The sequence below is a fragment of the Microtus ochrogaster genome, unplaced genomic scaffold (assembly GCF_000317375.1).
Source record: "Microtus ochrogaster isolate Prairie Vole_2 unplaced genomic scaffold, MicOch1.0 UNK1, whole genome shotgun sequence".
NCBI lineage: Eukaryota > Metazoa > Chordata > Mammalia > Rodentia > Cricetidae > Microtus > Microtus ochrogaster.
The window spans coordinates 4,320,402-4,343,347 of record NW_004949099.1 but is presented as its reverse complement, the minus strand read 5'-3'; the positions used below and the strand labels follow the sequence as shown (position 1 = coordinate 4,343,347).

The 22,946-nt window shown below is 49.8% G+C and overlaps 1 protein-coding gene across 1 annotated transcript in view; it reads left to right on the top strand.

Moving 5' to 3' along the window:
• The window catches only part of Cfap100 (cilia and flagella associated protein 100), a 23,986-nt gene extending 1,051 nt beyond the window's left edge, over window positions 1–22,935 (top strand). Inside the window, exons 2-17 of the mRNA XM_005365306.3 lie at window positions 77–182; window positions 9,784–9,861; window positions 11,247–11,347; window positions 12,441–12,633; window positions 13,476–13,543; window positions 13,625–13,788; window positions 14,028–14,108; window positions 14,471–14,652; window positions 14,980–15,015; window positions 15,092–15,218; window positions 16,807–16,855; window positions 16,959–17,110; window positions 19,381–19,516; window positions 20,268–20,473; window positions 21,012–21,105; window positions 22,489–22,935. Of these exons, the coding sequence (XP_005365363.1) occupies window positions 131–182; window positions 9,784–9,861; window positions 11,247–11,347; window positions 12,441–12,633; window positions 13,476–13,543; window positions 13,625–13,788; window positions 14,028–14,108; window positions 14,471–14,652; window positions 14,980–15,015; window positions 15,092–15,218; window positions 16,807–16,855; window positions 16,959–17,110; window positions 19,381–19,516; window positions 20,268–20,473; window positions 21,012–21,105; window positions 22,489–22,602 (1,833 nt within the window). The 5' untranslated portion in view covers window positions 77–130 and the 3' untranslated portion in view covers window positions 22,603–22,935. The remainder of the gene's footprint in view (window positions 1–76; window positions 183–9,783; window positions 9,862–11,246; window positions 11,348–12,440; window positions 12,634–13,475; window positions 13,544–13,624; window positions 13,789–14,027; window positions 14,109–14,470; window positions 14,653–14,979; window positions 15,016–15,091; window positions 15,219–16,806; window positions 16,856–16,958; window positions 17,111–19,380; window positions 19,517–20,267; window positions 20,474–21,011; window positions 21,106–22,488) is intronic.
• The last annotated feature ends 11 nt before the right edge of the window (window positions 22,936–22,946 follow it).

The window sequence follows — 22,946 nt, the reverse complement described above, 5'->3', positions numbered from 1 at the left end:
TCTCCCCAGGTGAGAATCTCCTTCAGCTGTGGGTTTGGAGACCCCCCCCCCACTCACATACGGTGTCTCTCCCCAGGTGAGAATCTCCTTCAGCTAAGGCCAAGTTTTGCTCACCGGTTGGTCCTCAGCCATGGCGTCCGAGGCACATTCCTCTGTGCTCCCTCTGAAAGTGGTCAATGACAGTAAGTACTGAGCTGGGTGGGGGCTCCCAGAGGTCGAAAGGACCCTGGAGCCTGGGACAGTGAGGTGTGAACTCACTCAAGGACTCTAAATCAACACCGTGTACAAGTTTCTTACGGCTGCTGTGATGCGGATCCACCAGGGATAAAAGCCTGTTGCACAGCTTCTGTGGCCATGAGTGACAGGAAGTTGGACAGGGCTGGTGCCTTCTGATGTTTGGGAAAGACTCTGACCCAGGCCTCTCTGCCCTTGGCTTTAAGGGTACCACCCATTTCTGCCTCCACACTTCCATAGTGTTCCTCTTGTGTGGGTCTGTGCCTCAGTGTCCCTTTTATTAGCACAGAATGTCCTCAACTTTTGCAAACACATCTGCAATGACCTTATTTACAAGCAAGGTCACATTCTAAGGTGCTATGGAGATACAGACTTGAGCACGTGGATTTGAAAGAAGACATTGCAGACAGTTGTGGGTCAGGAGAGAAAACCAGAACAGAAGCAGGTCTCTCCACTTTCTTCTGATGTAGTTGCTATGTTGAGCCTGGAGGAGGTCCCAGTATGGGTGAAATGTCCCTTCTCAGGCCAAATGACATGCATGCTATAGGTGCTCACCCAGGGTGGCACCTAGGGAGGCTGTCAGGTGGACAGTGCCATTGTCCCTGTGTTCTCTGCTCCCTTCAGCTTTTAAATCCCAATTTGATGTATTTTTTGGGCAAGTCCTCCGTGGTTCAAGCTTTAAAAGTATATTTTCACTCCCCCACACAGCTGTTTGAAAGCCTACCCCCAACATCTCCCCAGGACGCTGTGGTGATGCGCAGACACCCCTCCAAGCAAGCTCTGTGCACATCCAAGCAGAAACTTGTGCCCACAGTGTGTCCTTTCAAGCACACAATAAAAATGCCCTTCTGCACTCTGCTTTTCCCACGAGACCACATAGTGAGCATTCTCAGGAGGGGTGGTGCATACCTGTAATTCCAGCACTGGGGTAAATCAGGCAAGAGGATCAGGAGTTTGAGGCCAGCCTGGGCTACGTACTGAGACCCCGATTAAAAAAAAAAGCTATCAAAACAAAAAACAAGTTCAAGACCAGCCTGGTCTACAGAGCTAGATCCAGGACAGGCTCCAAAGCCACAGAGAAACCCTGTCTCGAAAAACCAAAAAAAAAAAAAAAAAAAAAAATAAATTTACCTTTTTTTTTTTTAACCAAAAAAAAAAAAAAAAAAAAAAAAAAAAAAAAAAAAAAAAAAAAAAAAAAAAAAAAAAAAAAACTGGAGACATTTCATACTTTCCAGCAGATTCAAAATCCCACAGCTTGAGCAGAATGTGCTTCATCACCAGCTGCTGACAATGGACACTGTGTATTTTCAAAAAAACAAACTATTATGCATACTTGCTCCCACAAGGATACTTAGAGTCTCCCGCCCCAATATTCACTATCTCTCTCTCCTCCTCTCTCTTGTCTGGAAGTATTTAAAAATAAAGGCTGAAATAGATGTCACCTCTCAACACAAAACAGTACAGGAAAACTCCACTACCACAAGAAGACGCCATCCTCCTGTAGAGGGACCTGGGGCGGGGTTGTGAAGTTGGAAGCAATCCTGTAGCATTGAGGCAAAACAGCAGGTGTTAGCTTGAAAGGCTTGAGGGTTGGGAAGTGTAGAAAACCAGGCCACCAGGGATTGGTTTGCCTAAGTCAGCTGGGAGGTCAGAGGGAGTCCAGAGCTGACCACACCTTCCTGTAGAGGCTGGGACTGAAGGACCAGCCTACTGCCTCAGCAGCTAGCTAGTACAGGCCCCATTCAGGGATACACGGTTGAGAATATCTAGCTCAGAACCTGACCCTCATGATGGAGGGTTTTTGACTAAATGGCCAAAATCGTTTTCCTGGAAGCCAGGTTGTGGTGCAGGCCCCTATCTGTAAAGAGCTTCACTCATGACCACCAGGTAGGGTCAGATGGGCAGACCTTCTCTGGTGGGCAGGGCTGGGAGCAGCAGCTTCGTGAGGCAGTTCAGAGGAACCTGGCTTTCAGAGAGTGCACTGCATCCTGGGAGTTGCAACCTGGCTGTCTCAGAAGGTTCACTGCTGTGATAAGCGCCATGACCAAAAGCAAGCTGGGGAAGAAAGGGTTTGTTCCTCTTATACTTCCAGGTACAGTCCATCGCTGAGGAAAGTCAGGGCAGGAACCTTGAGGCAGGAACTGACGTAGAGGCATGGAGAAGTACTACTTACTGGCTTGCCCTTCGTAACTTTCTCAGCCTGCTTTCTTAGAGCACCCAGAACCACCTTCCTAGAGTGGTAACACCCACAATGGGCTGGGCCTTCCCACATCAATAACTAATTCAGAAAATGCCATGCGGGCTATAAGCTAGATCTTATGGAAGCAATTTCTCAATCAAGGTTCGCTCTTCTCGGATGACTCTAGCTTGCGTCAAGTTGACATAAACCTAGTCAAGTCAGCTCACTTATCCAAAGTCAGCCTGTAACCACTGATGGACAAAGCTGGTCATCCACATCTGTGGCTCACAGTGCACTCCTGTGCATTAGGGGTAACTGTGAGACCACAGCTGTTTCACACATCTGTACCAGGCCCCTGATGGTGTCAGCCACTGTGTGGGTGAAAGAGGGGAGACATAGGAGGCGCTTCTGAGTTTTGGGGAGGCAGCTCTCCCTCTTTGGGGGTACTATTCCTCTACTCTGCTCCTTAAATAGGACAAGAAACCATTCTCCCAGTGTCTGGGCACTGATGGCTCTTGGCTAGTGTTTTTAAAAATAAAATATAAAGTCAGGTGTTGTGGGAGCTCCTTCTGCTCCTTCAGCCAAAAGCCGCTGAGATACCAGCCCACTATTGCTGCAATGAAACACCATGACCAAAGCAACTTGGAAGGAAGGGGTTTATTTTACTCACAGTTCCATCTAACAGCTCATTATCCAAAGTTCAGAGGAGGGTAGGAGTTTATGAAGGGCAGGAACCTGGAGGCAGGAGCTGATGCCAAGGCCATGGGGGAGTGCTGCTTACTGGCTTGTTCTCCATGGCTTGTTCATCCCATTTTCATATAGAACCCAGGACCACCAGGTCCTTGACTATTCTTATTTTGTTTGATTCCAGGGGTGCGAGAACATGCATGCGGGGGCATGAATGTACATGCATAGGATATGCTGTGGTACCCTAAGGAACAGCAAAATCTGGGCTCTGCCTCAGCCCTTGGTACCCAGATTTGGCGTGTCATCTGAACATGTCTGCAGTCAGCTCACAGTGGAGAGGTGTGCAGACAGAACAGGTCTTCCACACCCAGTCTACACTGAGACACTGAAGCCTATGGGGTGAGGGTGGGGTCACACACTGGGACCCTGGCCTCACTGCCTTTGTCTCTACTCCATGCCCTATTTCATTGCCTCATCTTCCTTGTGATGCAGAATCTAGGACTAGAATGGCTTTGAGATGTGCATTTGGTTCTGAGCTCTTCAGAAGAGCTGCCAGACTGCTTTCTTGGTAGCTATGTCTCCACTGCTCCCAGTCCTCATCCTTGGCAACACCAACTGTCACTGCATTTGCCATTTGTTGACAAGTGGCCCTAATGCAAGTGATGTGGCGTCTGATCTGGGGGTTGACTGTAACTTCTCTATTGTCAAGGTCTTAGTGGCTGTCATTTGCCCACTTGGGGATGGGTTCTTTATGGTTTATAGTTAAGCTATAGGGGTTCTTTCTAAATTCTGTCTTTTAATACTCTATCAAAGATTTCAAAATGTCAGATCAATGTCTAACTGTCCTAGAGCAGGGAGTGGCCTGACCCTCAGCCACCTGATGCTCTATCAGCAATTAACCTGGCCCAGGTTTCTAGAAGATAAGGTCACTTCGGTCTCCCTGGCACAGGACGCTCCATCAGAAACTTAAGGCACCCCTCCTAGGGCTGTCATGCTTCCAGCCTTTCTCTCTCTCTCTCTCTCTCTCTCTCTCTCTCTCTCTCTCTCTCTTTCTCTCTCCCCCTCCCTCTCTCTCTCTCTCTCTGTGTGTATGTGCTTTGAGACAGGAGTAAGAGCCAAAGTTACATTTCAAGGTTTAATTATTATGCCTTAGAGACCCATGAAACAAAAATGCCTCTGATCTGCAAGTCTCTTGCCAAAGGACAGATAGTTCCTGAAGTATTTTAGTATCTGGTGACTAAAATCCCTTCCCAGAGAGAGACACCAACAGTGTCTACTCCCTTCTACCAAGGTCACCAACATCAAACTGAGGTATGTTTCCACTAAAGTTCGTCTGGAACCAACGGGTTTATGGGTTTTCCTTATAAAGCAGTAGTTAGCAGTCTGTGGCTGTTGACCCCCTTGGGGGCTGAACAGGGATTGCTTAAGACCACCAGAATACACAGATATTTACATTGCAGTTCCTAACAGTAGCAAAATTGCAGTTATGAAGTATCAATAAACTTAATTTTATGGTTGGGGTCATCTCAACATGAGGAACTGTATTAAAGGGCCACAGCATTAGGGAGATTGAGAACCACTAATGTAGAGCCTGGGTGAGGGGTTACTTCCAGGAGGGTGGGTGGTTTCCCCAAAGGCGAGATGATGGCTTTCCTATATCACATAGATGGAGCCCCCCTCTCCCAAGACCCAAGACTACATGTCTATAGAAGCTGGTTAGGAGGGGTGGCTGGATACTCTGGTGAGGGCTCCATCACCTTTCCCCTCCCCTTTTAAATATGATCCAACAGTCCATCTATGGCAGGCCCAGCAAAACTTCCCCAAATGGTCTTTTGATTTAGAGGAAAGTTCAGTAGTCATGTCAAGAGAAGCCCCTAGATCAGGACTGCTGGTCTGCATTGGTGGGCAGCCCGGGAAGCAAGGGTTTGGGGGTGCGGCACGAGAACAGAGGATAAGCCACATTGGCTCCATGAAGATCTGGTAACAGCCTTCCCTCCCTTGGGAACCTTTCGGGCCCCCTGAATGGCAAACTGGTTCCGGTCCCATAAGTCTCTTGGCCATGCTGGGGAGAGGGCATCCCGAGGAAAAGCAGTCACACTCTTGTTTGATGAAAGGTCAATGGGGTCAGGGAGGGTTCCCCCACTGATTGAAGTAGGGACGTCCTGATTGTTTGCTCTTCATGAGCCCAACTCCTGGAGGAGAAGGAGCAGGCAAGGCACATCCCAGAGGCTGCACGAAGATGAGAAGGGAGGCTTCAGCACTGCAACTCCTGCCCTCAGCCTTCAGTGTTTGATGTTTTCTAGGAACTCCTCTTGTTGCCTGGCTGCAGTTTCTCTTCCCTGGGTTTCAACCTTACCCCTGTTTCTATTGTCTTTCGGGGTCTCTGTCTACTCTGCCCACATTGGAGCCCCCTCACCCGTCTCGGCCCCACCTCCGCTACAGCCTTCTGCTACTGTTGCACCAAGTCTAGAACAGGGTGCATCCTTGTATCTAAATTCAGAAAGGGAATGTGGCATTTTCACCAACTATACTTTCCTTTGGCAGTCCCTCATTTGCATGAAGGACTGCCTTGGTTGCACCAATAACAGCTTCCTCTTGACCACCAGGGGGCGCTCTGAGCGCTCAGGAGATTGAGTAGACCCAGAGTAGCTGTGGAGGCCTGTCTGCTGGTGGGTCCTCAGAGGCAGGAGTGTGCAGAGCAGAGCCTGGGGCTGTGCAGTGGTAGCAGTGCAAGAGACCTGGGCCAATAGTGCTTGGTGATCCACAGAACCCATTGCAAAGTTGGGAAATGGGAAAAGACTGAAAATACTCCCAGGGGCTGTGTGCGAGTCATGTGAATGAGCCATGGACATAGATTTTAAGTTGCATTAAAAGACACATAAAATAGACAATCTGAACCAATAAATGCAAAGGCAACTGCACAGCTGACTTTGTCATCCAGCTCTACCCTCCTGTCCAAAACAAAACTGTCTCTGCAGTTCCAAGAACCAACATGAAATACCTGTTTATGGAAGAAGCCATGTTTAGGCGGACTTTTCTCTCCCACCAACCAGTTCCCAAATAACCACACTGAGACTTATTACTTGTAGCTCAGGTTTGTTACTAGCTAGTAACTCTTAAATTTTAAATTAACCCATATTTCTTATTTACGCTCTGCCATGTTGCTTGTCACCTTTCCCCAGTACAGCAAGTTCATCTACTTCCTCTGCATCTCCTCATGGCTTCTGAGACTCCTCCTCCTCTTTATGGTCTCTTTATGTCTGCCAGCCCCACCTAACCTCTACCTGTTCAACTATTGGCCAGTCAGCTTTTTCATTAAGCCAATCATAGTGATGTATATTTACATAGTATAAAGAAATATTCCACATTTCCCCCCTTTTTTAATTAAAAAGTAAGGTTTTTAACTTTAACATACTAAAACTATATATTAAAACACAGGTAATATTACACCCTTCCGGGGTCTCTGATGGAGTGAAAAACTAAATAGACTGAAAGTTTTCCTCAGTTATAAGTTAAGGTAAATTAGGTATAAAACTTTAGACTTACAAAGATAAGATAGACAATAGAGTATTTTCTCTATTTTTTGCAAAAACTTGATAACTGCTTTTGTTGTATATAATTTTACTATTTTAAAGTTAAAACCTTTTTTATTAGACAAAAAGGGAAAATGCTGTGGAATAGTCCTTTTGTACTCTGTGAAAATGTGTTGCTCTCATTATTAATAAAGAGCTGATTGGTCAACAACTAGGCAGGAAGAGGTTAGGTGGGAGAGAAAAACTGAGGATGCTGGGAGGAGGGTAGAGTCACAAGGAGAGAGAGCAGAATGGGAAGTAGGTACTTGAGATGAACGAGCCTGAGGGCAGCACACAGATTAACAGAAATGGGCTATAAGAGTTATAAGAGCTGGCTAAAAAGGAGCCTAAGCTATCAGCTGAGCATTTATAGTTAATAGTAAGTCTCTGTGTGGTTATTGGGAAGAGGCTGGCGGATCACCAGAATCTGTAACTCTGGTCTCAGAACACAGATTCTGGTGACCTGGAGTGACCCATTGTCCTGGCTAGACGATACAACTAGTGTCATCTGAAGGGAGAGAGCCTCAATTGAGAAAATGCCTCCATAAGATCCCGCTGTAAGGCATTTTCTTAACTAGTGATTGATAAGTGAGGGCCCAGCCCATTGTGGATGGTGCTACTCCTGGACTGGTTGGTGTGGGAGGCCCTTCTGTGTATATGTTGCTTTAATTGGTTAATGGATAAAGCCACCAACAACTGGTAGTCCTGGGTCTTATAAGAAAGCAGGATGAGCAAGTCAGTAAGCAGCATCCTCCATGTGCCTCTGCATCCAGGTTCCTGCCCTGTTTAAGTACCTGTCCTGATTTTCTTCCTTAACGTACTATGATGTGGGACTGTGATAAGATAAACCATTTCCTCCCAAGTTACTTAGGTCATGGTGTTTCATCATAGCAATAGAAACCCTAAGACACCCATTCTGCCATGAGAGTAGCTACATGGACATTTTTGTTTGAGGTAGGGTCTTAACTGCCTTGTTACTCTCTTTCTAGACCAGACTGTCTCCCAAGTACTGGGATCAAAAGTGTGTGCCTCTATGGCCAGCTCACATGAACTTTCTATAGTGAAGTGAGTCAGAAATCAGTGCGAGGGACAATAACTCGGGAGAGAGTGTGAAGGTTGTGGGCAGGTGAGCTGTCTGCTGTCAGCTTCAGTTGTCTTACAGGGCCCATCACCTTAAGCTGGTGGGTGCTAGAATGTTCCTTAGAAACAAAGCTTCAACGCAGGGGCTGCTCATCCCGGGCACTGATGACAGTCCGAAAGCAATGCTGGCGCCTGACCTGCATTTATGTATAAGTGTGTTTATCACATGCATGCAGGTGTCTGGGAGGCAGTAGAGGGCTTCCCTTGGAGCTGGAGTCACAGGTGGCAAAGAGCAAGAATCATTCTTAACTCTCAAGATATTTCTACAGCCCTTAAAATGTTTTAATTCTTTGAGAATTTATGAGAATGTATTTTCATCATATTCATCCCAGATTCACCCCTTTCCTCTTCCTCAAATTAATGTACTCTTGAGAAAATTTAAAAAGATTTATTTGTTTGGATGTTTTGCTTGCTTATACGAACATGTGTGTGCCTGATGCCCTCAGAGGTTAGAAGAAGGTGTTGGATTCTTTGGGACTTGAATAACAGATGGTTGTTAGCCACCATTTGGGTGCTGAGAACCGAATATGGGTTCTCTGCAAGAGTAATTGATGCTCTGAACTGCTAAACCAACTTGCCAGCCCTCAAGTCTTCTTTTAAACCAGAGACACAGGAGATGTATTTATAAAGACTAGAGACACAGGAGATATATCTAGATAAACCAGAGATATAGAAGATATATCCAGATAAGCTAGAGTTACCTAGATAAACTAGGAGATACATCTATATAAACTAAATATACGGAGATATATCTAGATAAACTAGAGATATAGAGGATATATGCAGATAAGCTAGAGTTACCTAGATAAACTAGATATACAGGAGATATATGTAGATAAACTAGAGATACAGCACCCTTGTGGGTCTGATGCCAGCTTAGGACACAGGGAAGACTCTCTCACTGGGAAAATACCTCTGTTGAGCAGAAAGAATGGGTGAGGATGCTTCTCAACCTTAAAATTGGCAACTTTTGACAATGTATATGGCTTTCTTTTTCAATTAAGAATGAATATTTGAAGTACACTTTTGACTTTGGTTCGCTTTGTTGTGTTTGTGTTTAGCGTTTAGCTTTTAGTATCTTCTAATTTTTATGACGGGATAATCAAATGTTACTAAAGGAAAATTTCCCATAGACTCTAGGAAGTAGTCAGGAGGGAGCTCTGGGGAACACAGAATAGCTCACCCCTCATCTGCCCCATCCTTTGCTACGGTGAAACTGTACTCAGTCCTGTAGTATCCCAGGCTTCAGATTGAGTGTTCCTGTGCTCAGACACATTGCTGGGCCTCCAGGGCTCTGCTCACTCTTACCCTTCCAGGCCTGACTTCCTCCATCCCAGGGCACTGGGGACCACAGTCATTCCTGACTTACCCTCACAGCTCAGTTCTACTCTCTTCTGGTTCCCCTGGCAGGGTTTGGGGCTCCAGGATGCTGGAGTCCTAGTTGTCTTGGGAGGGGCCTGCAAGGTCCTTTGCTGTGGGTGTCAGGTGACAAGGTCAGTACAGCAGCTGGACCTCAATGCCTGTATCACCTGAAGAAAGATATGAACCAGCCTCAGGGAACTTGGCCCTTCACCTTAGGTTTCTTGTAACAGGGCCAGGTTAGCAAAACCCTTACCAGATGGGAGGGGGTGGGGCTTCCCAAGGAATGTGATATTGACATTTCCATTCCGCCATGGGAGGAGTCAGTGGCACGTTGCTTACAGGGAGATCAAGGGGGCTGAGGGAAGGGAAGACGTGAAGCAGCTGCCTCCTGCCGGTTTTCAGGGAAGGGATGCTCATGGCTTCATACAGTTTTACTTCTCAGTAAAGCCAGCATCTGCATCTCACTTGTAGACCTGGAGGCTCAGAGAGGTGGCTAAGCTGGCGCCCTGAGCATCTGGAATCCAGCACCACCACCTTGCTGTGTGTTCACAGCTCTCAGGGCCAGGGCACCATCGCTGTGGCTCTCACGCTGCTTTTGTGTCTTACCAGAAAGCACCCTGGAGTTCATGAACAACAGCTCCTCTTCCTTCGTTGAAGATAAAAAGAAACCTCGAAAGAAAAGCAAAGGTAGTTTCCCCAGCAGGGTAGGTGAGGCAAAGCCCAGTTCCTTTTCTAGGGTGCGACAGGTTGGCCTCCAGGGTACAGGGTGGAGTGGGGTGCATGGCCCCTTTCCTAGGGTGCGTCAGGTTGGTTTCCAAGGTGCAGGGCAGAGGGGGGTGTTAATCTTCCTGTTAGGCAAAACTCAACAGAAACGTGAGGGTTGGTAGTGGAGTAATCAGTGGGAAATGAGTCAGATCTGAGGTTCAAAACCCTGAGAAGGTATCCGGGTGACCAGGTCCTAAGTCTTTCTGTCTCACCAGAATTTTCAAATACAAGATTGTCTCATGGTCATGGGAAGGCTGATATGCACAACCGTGTCTGACTCAAGGCAGGAAGAAAGGAACCCAAAAAGAGAAAACTCCCAGCCCTTGTTTTCTATTGCTGACAAAATGCGCCCCTTCCCTCAAAAGCAACTAGGGAGAAAGGGCTTTTATTAGCTCTCAGCTATGAGGGTCACAGTCCCTCATAGTAGGGGAGCCAAGGAAGCGGGGAACTGAAAACTGCCAGCCAAGAGCAGCCAGGAATCAATGCAGGCTTGCAAGCCTGGAGTGCATCTTCTCCACTCTTGTTCAGTCCAGGTCCCCAACCCAAGGAATGGTACTGCCCATGACGGGCTGAGTCTTCCCACATCAATTAATTCACTACAAACACAACGCTCTCATTACTCTGCCTCAGATGGATCGGGCCATCCCAGTGGTCCCATTGAACAGCTCTGGCTCACATTCCATTGACCAAAACTCAGTGTGGCCCTAAGTGTGGCTGCAGAGGTCTTTGAAAGCAGACACACCCTTGCTCTCTCCCAGAGCTCTCTAACAGTCTGTACTACACCAGTATTCCTCTTGCCTTCCACAGTTGTCCTGGACTTTCACACTGATGGGGACCCGGGGGACCCTGTGTGCCATTCACCCTCTGACTTCCTGGGCCCCTGGAACTCACACTAGGATCTGAATCAGTGTAGAGGAGAAAGGCATGACCAGCATGAGCCCCGGCTTGGGTCCTGCTTCTGGTTCCCTGGATGGATTTCTGCCCATCTCTCTGGGGCCTCCAGGAGTTGCCCTGGCCTGTACCCCACTTGTCCTACCCATAGGAAACCTGTTCAGTTCCATCACTTTTGGCCAGAGGCTCTGGCTTCCTTTCTCTGGGAATGGAGCCTTGCTGGGATTTTCACACCAGGCCAGAGGCAGATGGGTGAGACACATGCCAGGCAGGAGACCAGCTCCCCTAATATAAACCACAGAGGCAAGTTTACGGGACTTAAGGACCCAGGAGAAGATACTGGTGTGGTGCTGTATCCCATGAGGAGTAGAAAGTCACGAGGACCCTGAGACATGAGCTATTTTTTCCTTCTCCAGGGCATGTGACTATAGCTGACCCCTCAAGTAACCCTTTTCACATGTCAGGGGATGTGGATTTCTTCTTGTTCAGAGAGCAGGAGCGGAATAAAGCCATTGCAGTAAGTATCTGGACCTGGGTCAGCCTCTTCTGAGAAGCTTCCCTGCGCTCTGTTCCTCCTGTCTCAGGTAAATGCTTCCCTCCTCAACCCACTCAGTCCAGAGCACTCACTTTCCCTAAGAAGTCAAGTGCAGACCCTGCTTGGCTTTCCCACCATCGTCTCTGACTGGGCCTCAGTCAGGTGGCTTCCCCACTGCTCTCTACCTTTCCCACATTCCCTGTGCCTGCATCCCACAGGCCCAAAACAGAACAGCAGACAAGCCCAGACAATGCAGTCCACCTACTGTACGACTCCTTCACCTACTGCACCCCTCCCCCACCTACTGCACCCCTCCCCCACCTCCTGCACCCTTCCTCACCTGCTGCACCCCTCCTCACTGAGTACCACACCCTTGTACCCAGCTGAGATTCTTCAGGATTATCAGATAATGGATTGTGGCAACTGGTGGGTCCCAGCAGAAAACAGACTGATGCTGAGAATCTTTCTGAATGGAGAGACTTCATTGCAAAGCCTACAATGCTAGACAGCACTTAGGCTTGAGAGCTGCTATAGACAGGGAGTATCTATAGATAGATCATGAGAGCTCCCTGTGGGTAGCACACAGGAGCAGGGCAGTGGAGCCAGCCAGTAAGCTTCCAGCGAGCTGACAGGACATCCTGCAGAGGGAATTACTAGCCGTTTGGAAACAGGTTTAAGTTCCCTAAACCTTTTGTCAGTTTTAGCAATTCTTGGCCTCAGTTAAAGGGGACTTTGGGTGAAGGGACAGGTGATCATCTCTTAGCCATGCCATGCTAGTACTATTTGTTATTTGGCTGCACATTGAACTGGCACCTGTGTTTGGTATAGCTGCCTCTTCCCAGTCCCATCCTCAGGTGGTCATTGTCCTGTTCAACCCTAGAGGGTGTGTGCAAGAGCCCACAGCCTCTCTAAGAGCACCAGCAACAGAGTGCTCAGCACAGGTGTATGTGTGAGTGTGTGCGTGTCTCCCTATGTGTGGACCCCTTCAGCCTCTGGCATTAGAGACATGCATCTGGCACTGGAGACATGCATCTGACAAGACCCTGGATCCATTGACTGCCTGTCACCCCCACAGGAACGTGAACAAAAGAAGATGCTGAGGGTGCACCAGAAGATGACGTACGCATCCAAGGTGTCCGCCAAGCACACTAGCCTGCGCCGGGAGCTGCAGCTAGAAGAGGAGATAGAGGACCAGGAACTGATGGCTGAGGCCCGGCAGCTGCACTCTTTCCGCAACAACACCGCCTGGAAGCTGGCCATGACCCAAGGTATAGCACCCCTACCTTGTGCAGGAGCAGGAATATGGGATGATTAAGAAAGGCCCTCTCTCTGTGTGTCTGACACCACATACTGGAGAGCTGTCTTGCTGGGCCACAGTTCTAGGACACGCTGATCACACAGAGACCACATGGTCTGCACCAGTAGTGCAAGCTCCGCTTGTAGAGGCTTAGGCCCACCCAACAACCAGCCAATCACAGGTAACGGGCAGTTCAGCTACAGTGAGGAGGTCATAACTGAAATTTGCCTTCCAGGTCTTGGTCATCTTGGTCACACTGCAGCATGTGATAGGTCATGGCCACCACTGGACTCCTCTCTCTATGCCAACCTCATGAGTTGTGGGGGTGCTATCATAAGAGAGGCCCAAGGCAGATAGTCACCAACCACGTGGAGCCTAGCAGTCACCTCTCAGCATCCCAGGGGACAACTTCCTGGAGCCCCCTTGGTATCAGAACCCACAGTGATGTTCAAGTTATATTTATGCCCACCTGTATTCTTTAAGTCATCCATATATCTATACATTGTGGACTCAATATGCATTCTATGTGGACAGTTGTTTGTAGTGACAAAGGAATTCTGTTTAGCTGTAGTGCAAATATGATTGTCTTCCATACACTGATTCATTGGTTGAATCCAAGGAAGCAACACACAGATGTGGGAGGTTGGCTATATGCTGAGGGAGCCTTTTCTCCCCCTTTTTCAGCCCCATCATCACTGTAACACCCTGGGTAGGTAGCAGGACCCCAGCTTCCTCTGCGGACTGTCTTAGGTACCTAATTCCAGCCTGGGCTCCAGCCTCTCTCCCCTACTCACCTTCTGGGTCTTGTTGCAGATAAGAATGTGGAGCCTGAAACATTGAATGACTATATGCAACAGAAGCGAAACATGTTCCTCCTCCAGGTGGGAATGGCTATATCCAACTGAGGGTCTGTAGCTTGGCTCTGGCTCACCCAGGTACCTTCATGCTCTAATGGTTCACAGTATGCCGTGGCAATGAAGCAAAACGAAATCCAGCGGCTAGAAATGCTGGCAACCCGGGAGGAGAGGAGGCTGGAGAGAGCTGAGAAGTTCCTGGAGAAGGATGCAAACTTGTTTGATGAGTTCCTCAGGGAGAATGACCGCAGCTCAGTGCAGGCCATGAGACTGTGAGCCTTCAGGCCCTTGTGACCTTGCCAGTGAAAACCCACACCCGAACCAGTTCTACTCCAATCTTATCTGGACCTGAACCTTGAGCCCTAGCCAGGCTCTGATTTCAACCTATGGTCATTACCCCTAGCTACACCCCTATCTCCCCACCTGACTTGTGCCCGAGGCCAAGGCAATGGCTTCATCCATTTCTGATTGATCTTTAATGATCCATTAAATTGGCCTCTTGGTTCCCCAGGGCTGAGAAAGAGACCAAGATCAAGGTGGAGAAGATCATTGAAATCCGGGAACTCACAAGCCAGATCATGGCCATCAAAAGGTAGAGTACAGGGGGCACCTTTCTCTGTCACTTCACTGGACTCAAGGGTTACCTAGGACCACAAAGGCCTCTCAAGCACTCAAACTCTGTGGGAAGCTGTGGCCTGTTTTATGGGTGTTGATGATGCTGAGACTCAGTGGCTCTCCTGAGGCCACACCATCAGGACACAGGACCATTGTGGTCCAGGCTGAGAGCAGCAGCCTTTATCCCCGTGGATGAAGACCCTGTAGGTCACAGAGGGTCACAACTTAGGAAATCCTGACTGTTCTGACTCCTGCAGGGCAGGGTCCCTTCCCACCTGCTTCTAGCTAGGACTTGGTGGTGGACACTGCCTAACTTTCTGCATTTCTCTCTGAGCCTAGTGAAATCTCCAAATTCGAAGATACTTTGCAGCATTACAAGATCTACAAGGATTTCCTGTACAAGCTGTCACCCAAGGAATGGTTAGAAGAGCAGGAGATGAAGCGCCAAGCTCTTAAAAAGGCCAAGGAGCCTGGGGAGTTCACCAAGGAGAGCAGCATGGCCACCTTATTAGGGGAAAAAGGTAGAGCAAAGAGAAGGGTGCCCCCGCCCAAGGGTGGATCCTGTTAGTGGTTTAGAGAACCTGTACCCAGCTTGAAGGAACCCTGTATATATGGGACCCCATCTGGTCCTTTCTTTCATGACTGGCTCCACACATAGGAGTACCTACTTTGAACACCCAAGGAGCTCACAGTTCAAGCCTTCCCACAGGGACATGAGCTTTCCAGTCAAACCAAGGGCTCTCTTCCCAAGCATTTCTCTGCTTCTTCTCCTGGGCTGGGAGCCTGAATTACCATGGAAACTCTGGGTCCAGCAATGGTCTGATGGGGTTTTCATTTGCTTCCTGTAGGGTCTGGCAAAAGCAAGACAGCCTTGCTGTGGAAAGGTATGACTGCCCCAGTCCAGAAGGGACACACACCTCATGCCAAGGGCACATACAAACCTCCCCCCCTTCTTCCCAGGAGTTCAGAGCTTGAAGAAATCCCCAAAGCTTACACGGTCTGGGCATGCCCCATCCAGCAGTCAGAGCCTCCCGCAGGTTGGCCAGATCAGCCAACCCAGCCTGTACAGTGAGCTGGACTCCAGACTGTGAGTGGTCTCCAGGGGCTGGGGGGAAGCAAAGGCCATTAAAGGAGACAGCTAGCATGGCAGGGTCACAGGGGAGGGGCAAGACATTTCATGTGACTATTGGGGAGGATGAGGAGAGGGAAATCAGCTGAAGGTCACCCCATAAGGCTGCCCCAGGTGTCTGGTTCTTGCCCTGGGGTGACTGAGGTAGTCAGTAGCCCTAATGACAGCACAATAAAGGAGAGTGGAGGGGCTATTCCTCAATGAAAGACATGTGCCAGGGGCAGGGCAGCTTTTCCTGTCTGTTGGCTATCCCAGAAGGCTCAGCAAGGCCCCATATTTCAGAGTCCCAGAATATTGGATGCACAGTAAAAGCCTTGCAGTTTGCAATGTAGTCTTGAGCCTGAGCCTAGGATCTGAGCCAAGGTGGTTCCAGGCAACATTATTGGTGGTGTATGGTGTAACAGCATGCACAGTGAAAAGTGCATGTGTGTACTCAGAACCAAGTCTGCAGTGAATGCACAATGCAACATGGGTGAGTGCTGTCCAAAACACCCCAGATTAATTATACTTCCTTTGTTTGACTTTTAATTATTTATGGTCATTGCATGTTAGGAGACCTTTCACTGTTGCCCAGTTTTTCCCCTCACACTTAACTACATAACCCCCCCATGAGACTGGGACCCACAGTTTGAGAAGCTGGGAACCGGGCAGGGTGGTGGTGGTGTCCGCCTTTAATCCCAGCACTCAGGAGGCAAAGTCAGGTGGGTTCTGAGTTTGAGGCCAGCCTGGTCTATAGTATGTGTTCCAGGATATCCAGGGCTACACAGAAAACCCTGTCTCAAAAAAGAAAACAAAGCAAAAAGTGGGGAGCTAGGTGAACACAACTGGACAGATTGTGAACTGCACAAGGTCACAACTGAGAGGACCATATCCCTTTGGCGGTGGATTCAAAGCAGCGGGGCACAGCAGTCTCCTGAAGTTCCTTGAGTCAGTGACTGAGCTGAGCTATGCATCTGTATATCTCCATCTCTACCTCACATCCCTGGGCACCTGTCCCCCAGATAACACATCTGTAGCTCCTGGGCACAGTCCAGTTGGAGTGGGTGGGGATCACTGGGAAGGGCTGGAAAGCACGTGGACGTGGCGTCCATGCAGTGTGGTGGCAAAGCAGCCTCTGCATCCCTGTGAGTTGTCGCAGGACAGTCCCTGCCCTGTGTGGTGCTGCTTGCAGTCAGCTGGGAAGAGCTTGGTATGCCCAATGGCTATGAGTAGGCAGGTAACCAGACCCAATCCAGGTGGCCTCAGAGGGGCACTCAAAACAAATGGTAAGTAGGAAGGTACGTACAATGTAAGTGAGGGTACAGAAAGTATTGATCAGGGCAGAGTAAACTAGTGGACCAAGAGAAGGTAGTCTTCTAACTGGGGACTCATGACTGAATTTTGAGTGTTTCTTGACTGTGGGACCTCAATGGGGGCTGGTGCAGTATGGGGGAAGGGAGAGGTAGGGAACATGTTCCATCCATGTCTTTAGTCCTTTGACACCCCCCCCCCCGCCACTTGTGGCCTAGACTGGTCCAGGAGCTCTGATCCCACTGTCTGTCCTTAGGTCAAGCCCTACTGTGCCATCACAAGACGACACTGACAGCGATGGGGAGGTCTGTGGCAGGGCTCTCTCCCCTCTTGCACCCCAATCAAGTACTCTACACTGCTCCACCAGGCCCTGTCCTATACAGCACCCTCTCTGCCTACCCCTCACAGGAGCTGGCACTGTACTTCACTGAGCCCCAACAGCTCTTGGATATCTTCACACAGTTAGAGGAACAGAACCTGTCCCTGATTCAGAACACACAGGAGATGGAGGAGGCCCTGGATGATCTGAACGTCACTCTGAAAAACACCCAGATCCGCATGTAGGTCACCATGCTTCCCCCTTGCCACTCCTGCCCCCAATGCACGATCAGCTGCCCCTTCCTTGTATAGGGTCTGGGTAGATACCACGACCTTGGAGCCACCTTCAGTCAGAAGGCAGCATTGTGGACCTCCCATTCAGCCCTTCTGCCATTAACCCAGGCCCTGGGATGCCAGCCTTGCCATGTGGAAGGCCACCATACCCTAGGGCCCTCAGGCAGGCATGGTTTGGAAGGGACCAGAAGCCGGCCTTCAAGGTACTTCAGCTATGGGGATGTATCAGAGGTCCTCACACCACACCCCTGGCCCCAAGATGTGAGGAAAGAAAGACATGCCTTGCTAGGAACCTGCAGCATTTGGGTGGGCACCAAGCAGCAGACATACAGCTGTTGGGAAGGCTCTGGAGTCATCCTGGGATGAGTGGAGCCTGGGAAGACAGGTCTGTCAAAGTCCGTCTAGAACAGCAAGGGACCAGGGCAATGGAAAGACCCTAGAGAAACCCAAGGTCCTAGATGTAGTCAACAAGGCAGCAGGGGAGGCAGGAGCTGGTCTCACTCCCACCCGAAGCTCACTAGATGCTCAAACTCATAATCCCTGCTACAGGGTGTGGCCACCAGCCACCCCATCCCAGTTTCCTCCTCTGCTCATTCCAGAGCCCAAGGGGACTGAGTAGGGAAGGTTGGGCTGGGGTACTGGGTGAGAGTGTTGTTCAGGCTCATCCACCAAGGCCCTAAACTCTGAGCAAATTTTCTGGGTGGGCCCAAGACCTGCAAGAGACAGGCTGGGCCTCTTCACGGGAACTTACGCTGGATGGCAGCGACGGCAGAAAGACTGACACACTGGCTAGTAGGAAATGCACGTGCTAGGCAGAAGACATGGTGAGTGATGTGAGGGGCAGTGACATCAGCTGAGAGGCAAGGCAGGAAAGCAGTGTGTGTCCCAGGCATCTGCTGGGTACAGGGAGCACCCAGCCACCCAGAGGCCCAGCAAAGGCAGCTCAGGTAACAGAAGCAGCCAGGGCATAGGCCTCGACCCAGTTGAGACTTCAATGTCCAGACAGGGAGCCATGTTCCTCAAAACTCATATTGGTCCAGTATGGCTGCCTCCAGAATAAAGTGGAACTACCAGCTGTTAGGCAAAACTGCTTTCTGGAACCCTGGCAAGGGCTGGAGGCACAAGGAGATACTCTGGAGAGAGGCCAGGAACCTCTCAGCATCCCAGAGGACCTGCTTTCCCTCAACACAGCCATCCACACTGCCAGCAGGACACAGGTGACAGACAGCAGTTATCCTCAGGAACACCTACATGTGGTTTCCCAGTCACAGCCCATGAACTCAATCACCCTTTATGGGGAAAAAAAATCATAAAACAACTTCGGAGAAAGAGAAAAACAAAGAAATTGAATGGATAGTAATTTAGCAAAAGAGCCTTAGATCCAGCTGGGTTAATAGATAATTCTACAAAACGTTCAAGGGTTTAAGGGAATGGAGTACCTGTGCTTGATTCTCTCTCTCTCTCATATATATCACACACACACACACACACACACACACACACACACCAGGTACCATTGTGGTGTGCATTTATAACTATGGTTTGGGATGGAAGGGGCAGAGGATCCCTGGGACTTGCTGCCCAGCAAGCCTAGCTCATTGGCAAGCCCCAGGCAGTGAGAGACCTGTCTTAAAACACACACACACACACACACACACACACACACACACACACACACACACACACAGAGAGAGAGAGAGAGAGAGGGGAGAGAGAGGACAGAGCTTACATTCACACATTTAAGGGAGAAATGACAACACTCCACAACCATCTCCAAAAGACAGAAGAGGAGGGAGCACTCCTAGTCTCCTATTGAGACCAGCACGGCCTTAATGCCAAGCCAGACACAGACGGCTCAGGAGAGAGGGGTCCAGAACAGGGTGTTTTATCACTGTGGCTACAAAGACCTCAAGAAGATGAAAACAAGTTAAATCCCAACAAGTGTGTAAAATGACACCATGGTTCACAAATTAGGAACAGGAAGGAAGGAATTTCAATTCAGTAAACATCACAAAATTCTATAAGCTAATGCTGTTAAGGGCAAGAGACTAGTGGCTTTTCCACTGACATCAGGTGCAAAGGGTGGGTAACTCCTCTTTCTGCACTCCTGGTGGGCAGAGCCTCTACTCTTCTACGCCTATGGCCTCAGGACAGAGCTCTGCCTACTAGGTCATGCCTAGTGGGAGCCAGGTGCTGAGGGAACTGTCTGACCCTGCAGGGACAGGGAGGTCAACCTGCTGAAGCAGTGGATCACCACCATGATGATATCAATCTCCAAGGAGGAGGAGTCAGCAGCAGAGCTGCAGCTCAAAGCCCGCGTTTTCCACTTCGGGGAGTATAAGGGTGACCAGCAGGTAGGGATAGGAGTCTCAGAGCAGGGCCCAGGCCCAGCACCTCAGACCCTGCTCACTCCCTATGCTCTGTGTGCTTGGTGTGGCATATGCCCCAGGGGTCTGCTCACCTACTCCCTCAGCTGCCTGCACTGCTTCCCAGACTCTGGATAGCAGGGACAAGGGCGGGCCAGGAGCTCAGCACGCTAGTACAGAAATATCATTTATTCACTCAGGTGTTAGCTCTTTCCAGGACTGCCCAGGGCCTTGTGTGGCAGATACCAGCTCAGGGGCCTGACTCCTGCCTGGTCAAGAGCTACTGGGCACTGGCTACGGCCAGGCCTGACTAAGCCTTTTTGTCTGCTGCTGCTCAACAATACCCACTCAATACCCACATAGCAGTTGCTACCTGCTTTCTCAATGTCAGACAGGCTCAAGAGGGGTGAGCTCATCTACCCTGGGCCTCACAGAATGTGGTCCTGTGGGGAGCTGGGGTCAGTGCATGGCTCCCTGGAACAGGGACTGGGCCTCAATGGGTTTGCTGAAGAAGCTGGAGGAAGGGCTGGTATATGAGATGAGTCAGAGCATGACCACAGGAGCACTAGAGCTATTCTGGCTAAGAAAAGCAGGTACCATTGCTCCACCCCACTCTCTGAGCCCACACTGTGGTTGTTCCATCCTGGCTGGCAAGCAATCACTGCTGGTGTAGGCAAGCTATCATGTGAGGGTGAACGGGGCCTGCAGCCATGCCACACCGCTGGCTGACTGTCCCCAGGACAAGCTGCTGGAGAGCCTGAACCACAAGGTGCTGGATGTGTATCGGAAGTGTGTGGGCATGCAGCAGGAGGCCAACCTGGGCACAGTGCAGATGCTGACTGTGGTGGAGCACCAGCTGGATGAGCTGCTAGAGAATCTGGAGAGAGTGCCTCAGGCTAAGATTGAGCAGGCTGAGAAGGCCAAGGAGAGGGAGCGGCGCATGAGGTGAGCCACTGTACCCAAACTTCTATGACTGCAGCTTTGGCTTGGGTGCAGGACGCTCGTCAGCATCCACCCTTGTGTGTTTCTTGACCAGAGAGACAGGCTCAGGTCTCTGTGATGTGAGGCCAGGCCTCTGTGGGTTCCAGAGGTCAGGGGGGTCATGGGACACAACTATTTGCAAAGTCTGTCTGTCTGTCTGTCTTTGGGGCCATCTCCTCTGGGGTCCCAGCACCTTAAGACTAATGTCCTAGCTAGGTGCCTAGGTGTAGGATTGTGGGCACAGGGACTGAAGACAAAGATGTGGATCTAGGGAAAGGTGCTTTTGGGGGGTTATGGTCTAAACCTTAGGTCACTCTCAAGTATGGCATTTACACCCCCTATCTGCCTTTGCCTGCAAGCTTTGGCTGATTTGTCTACGAATGACAGGAAGGGCAGAGGGGGCATTTTCTACATATGGGAAGGCATGGACTGACCTGGAGTCTGAGTGGGAAAAGGGGTTCCTCCTAGGCCCGGGTCCCTGTAAGCCACCTCTTGTCTCCAGGCTTCGTGAAGAGAAGGTCAGGATGCAGAAGGAGCTGCAGGAGGAGCGGTTGCAGCGGGCTCGAGCCAGGGCCCAAGCTGAAATAAAAAAGAAGGTGAGAGGTGGCTCCAGGGCCATTCTAGAGTGTACCTCCTAGGCTCTCCAGACTGAGCTCCCAGGCTTCCCTGAAGGCAAATTACTTCCCTGAAGAAACAGACAGGTGCTTGCAGTGCCAGGCTGGAGTATTGAATAGTCTCCAAAAGCCAGGGATTTCTAGTGCCCTGTCCTAGGGCTGTCCTCACCAGGACCAATCTCCCAATGTGCTATTCACACAGCCCCTGCCAGGTGCAGATGCTCAGCCACAGAACTCCCATGAACACCCAGTCTCTGGGTCCTGTTGCTCTGTCCACCCCGCAAACAGACCCCAGGTCAAAGAACTGCTTGTTGTTAGGCCTGTGTCTTTGGGGTCTGAAGCCCTTGCCCCACAGAAAAAGACCTGTGGCATCCTTGTGCCTTTTCGATGTGACAGCAGAAAGTCTGGCCCTGAAAGCAGGCCTGGAGCCAAGCATGGTCCCTGAGAGACAGGGGAGCTGGTGGGTGTCTATGAAACATGGCTGCCCATTTTATTGCTTGGAAAGATGAACACCATTAATAATAAGATAGTACAAAACATCCCAGTGTTTAGTTCAGAAAGAAAGCTGAACACATAATTCCCTTCAGAAGATGCAGCTCATTAGGAGAAAGGGCATCCAGGCCATGATCAGGACTCAGATGGCAGGGAGAGCATTAGACAGAAAACAGGACAATATATGGAGGTCTAAACCTAACAGGGCCTTAGCAGAAAGGGGAGGCTTTTCTTTCCTGGAGAGGATCTTTATTAAGAGAAGCGTTTGGGGGCAGAGGGGAGGAGAGAGAGAACACATGCTGCCACGAGAGGGATGACAGGGCAGAGGAACCCCTTCAGAAAGCAGCCTTCAGAGAACCCCCCAAGCAAATCCAAGAACAAAGGAGATAGCTAAGTTTTGGGAGGCTGGCAGACAGATTCATATTACATGATTCAGTTCAACATGTATGTGACAAAGAGCATGGAGGAGTTACGTATTGGTTAGGACCATCGGTCAGGGGCTATTGTTGGACATAGAATAGACAGCTTAACTCAGAAAGAGCTGAAGGTTATGGGATTGGGCCTTTTAAGAGGGATCACTGTCTTTTACAGGCCGACCTCTAATGTGTTCTGTCACATTGCAGGGTCTCCTGTGGAAGCCCTGAGCTAGGAAATACTTTAACTCTTGCCCATCAGAAAGTGTGCTCCGTGAAGCTGGCATGGTGACTGCTAGGCTGACCCACACTCCAGGTCCCATTAGCCACTGCCACCCTTGAGTGGCTGGTCTGCATGACCAGGCTTTGCTGGCCCCTTCCTGAACCCTATGGCAGGGCATGTGAACAGCACGACATCTACATAGGCAGCATAGGCTCACCATGTTTATTGCCCCTGCAGAGAGGCAGGAGATTGGTAAACCGCTCCCATCCACCAGTCATCAAAATAAAGGAGGTATCTGAGCACGTAATAATGGACAAGGACAAGGAGGAGATGCTCTTCTTCTTCACTTAGCAGCAGAGCTGGCTGAAGGCTCAGGAAGAGGTCAGTAGTTACTGAAGGCAGGGACTGCGAGCCGGAGGGACTAACTCCACCTCATGCTCTCCTGTCAGCCTCCTTACTCAAAGGAAATAAAACCATGTCTCTCAGGAGTCTGAGTGACCTGTTGAAGGAAGCCTCTTGGAACCCCTCTTTTGTTATTTCACCCAAAATGTGTTCGAGGGACAGAACACTATCCTGGTTCTCATCAGAGGTAGCTGCTTGGAGAAGAGCTCAAAACCTGTCCCCAAGGAGGGCAGGGTGTTGCTTGCTCTTGGAGACAAAAGAATTGGTGGCCAGCTGGGCAGAAGGGGCAAGAA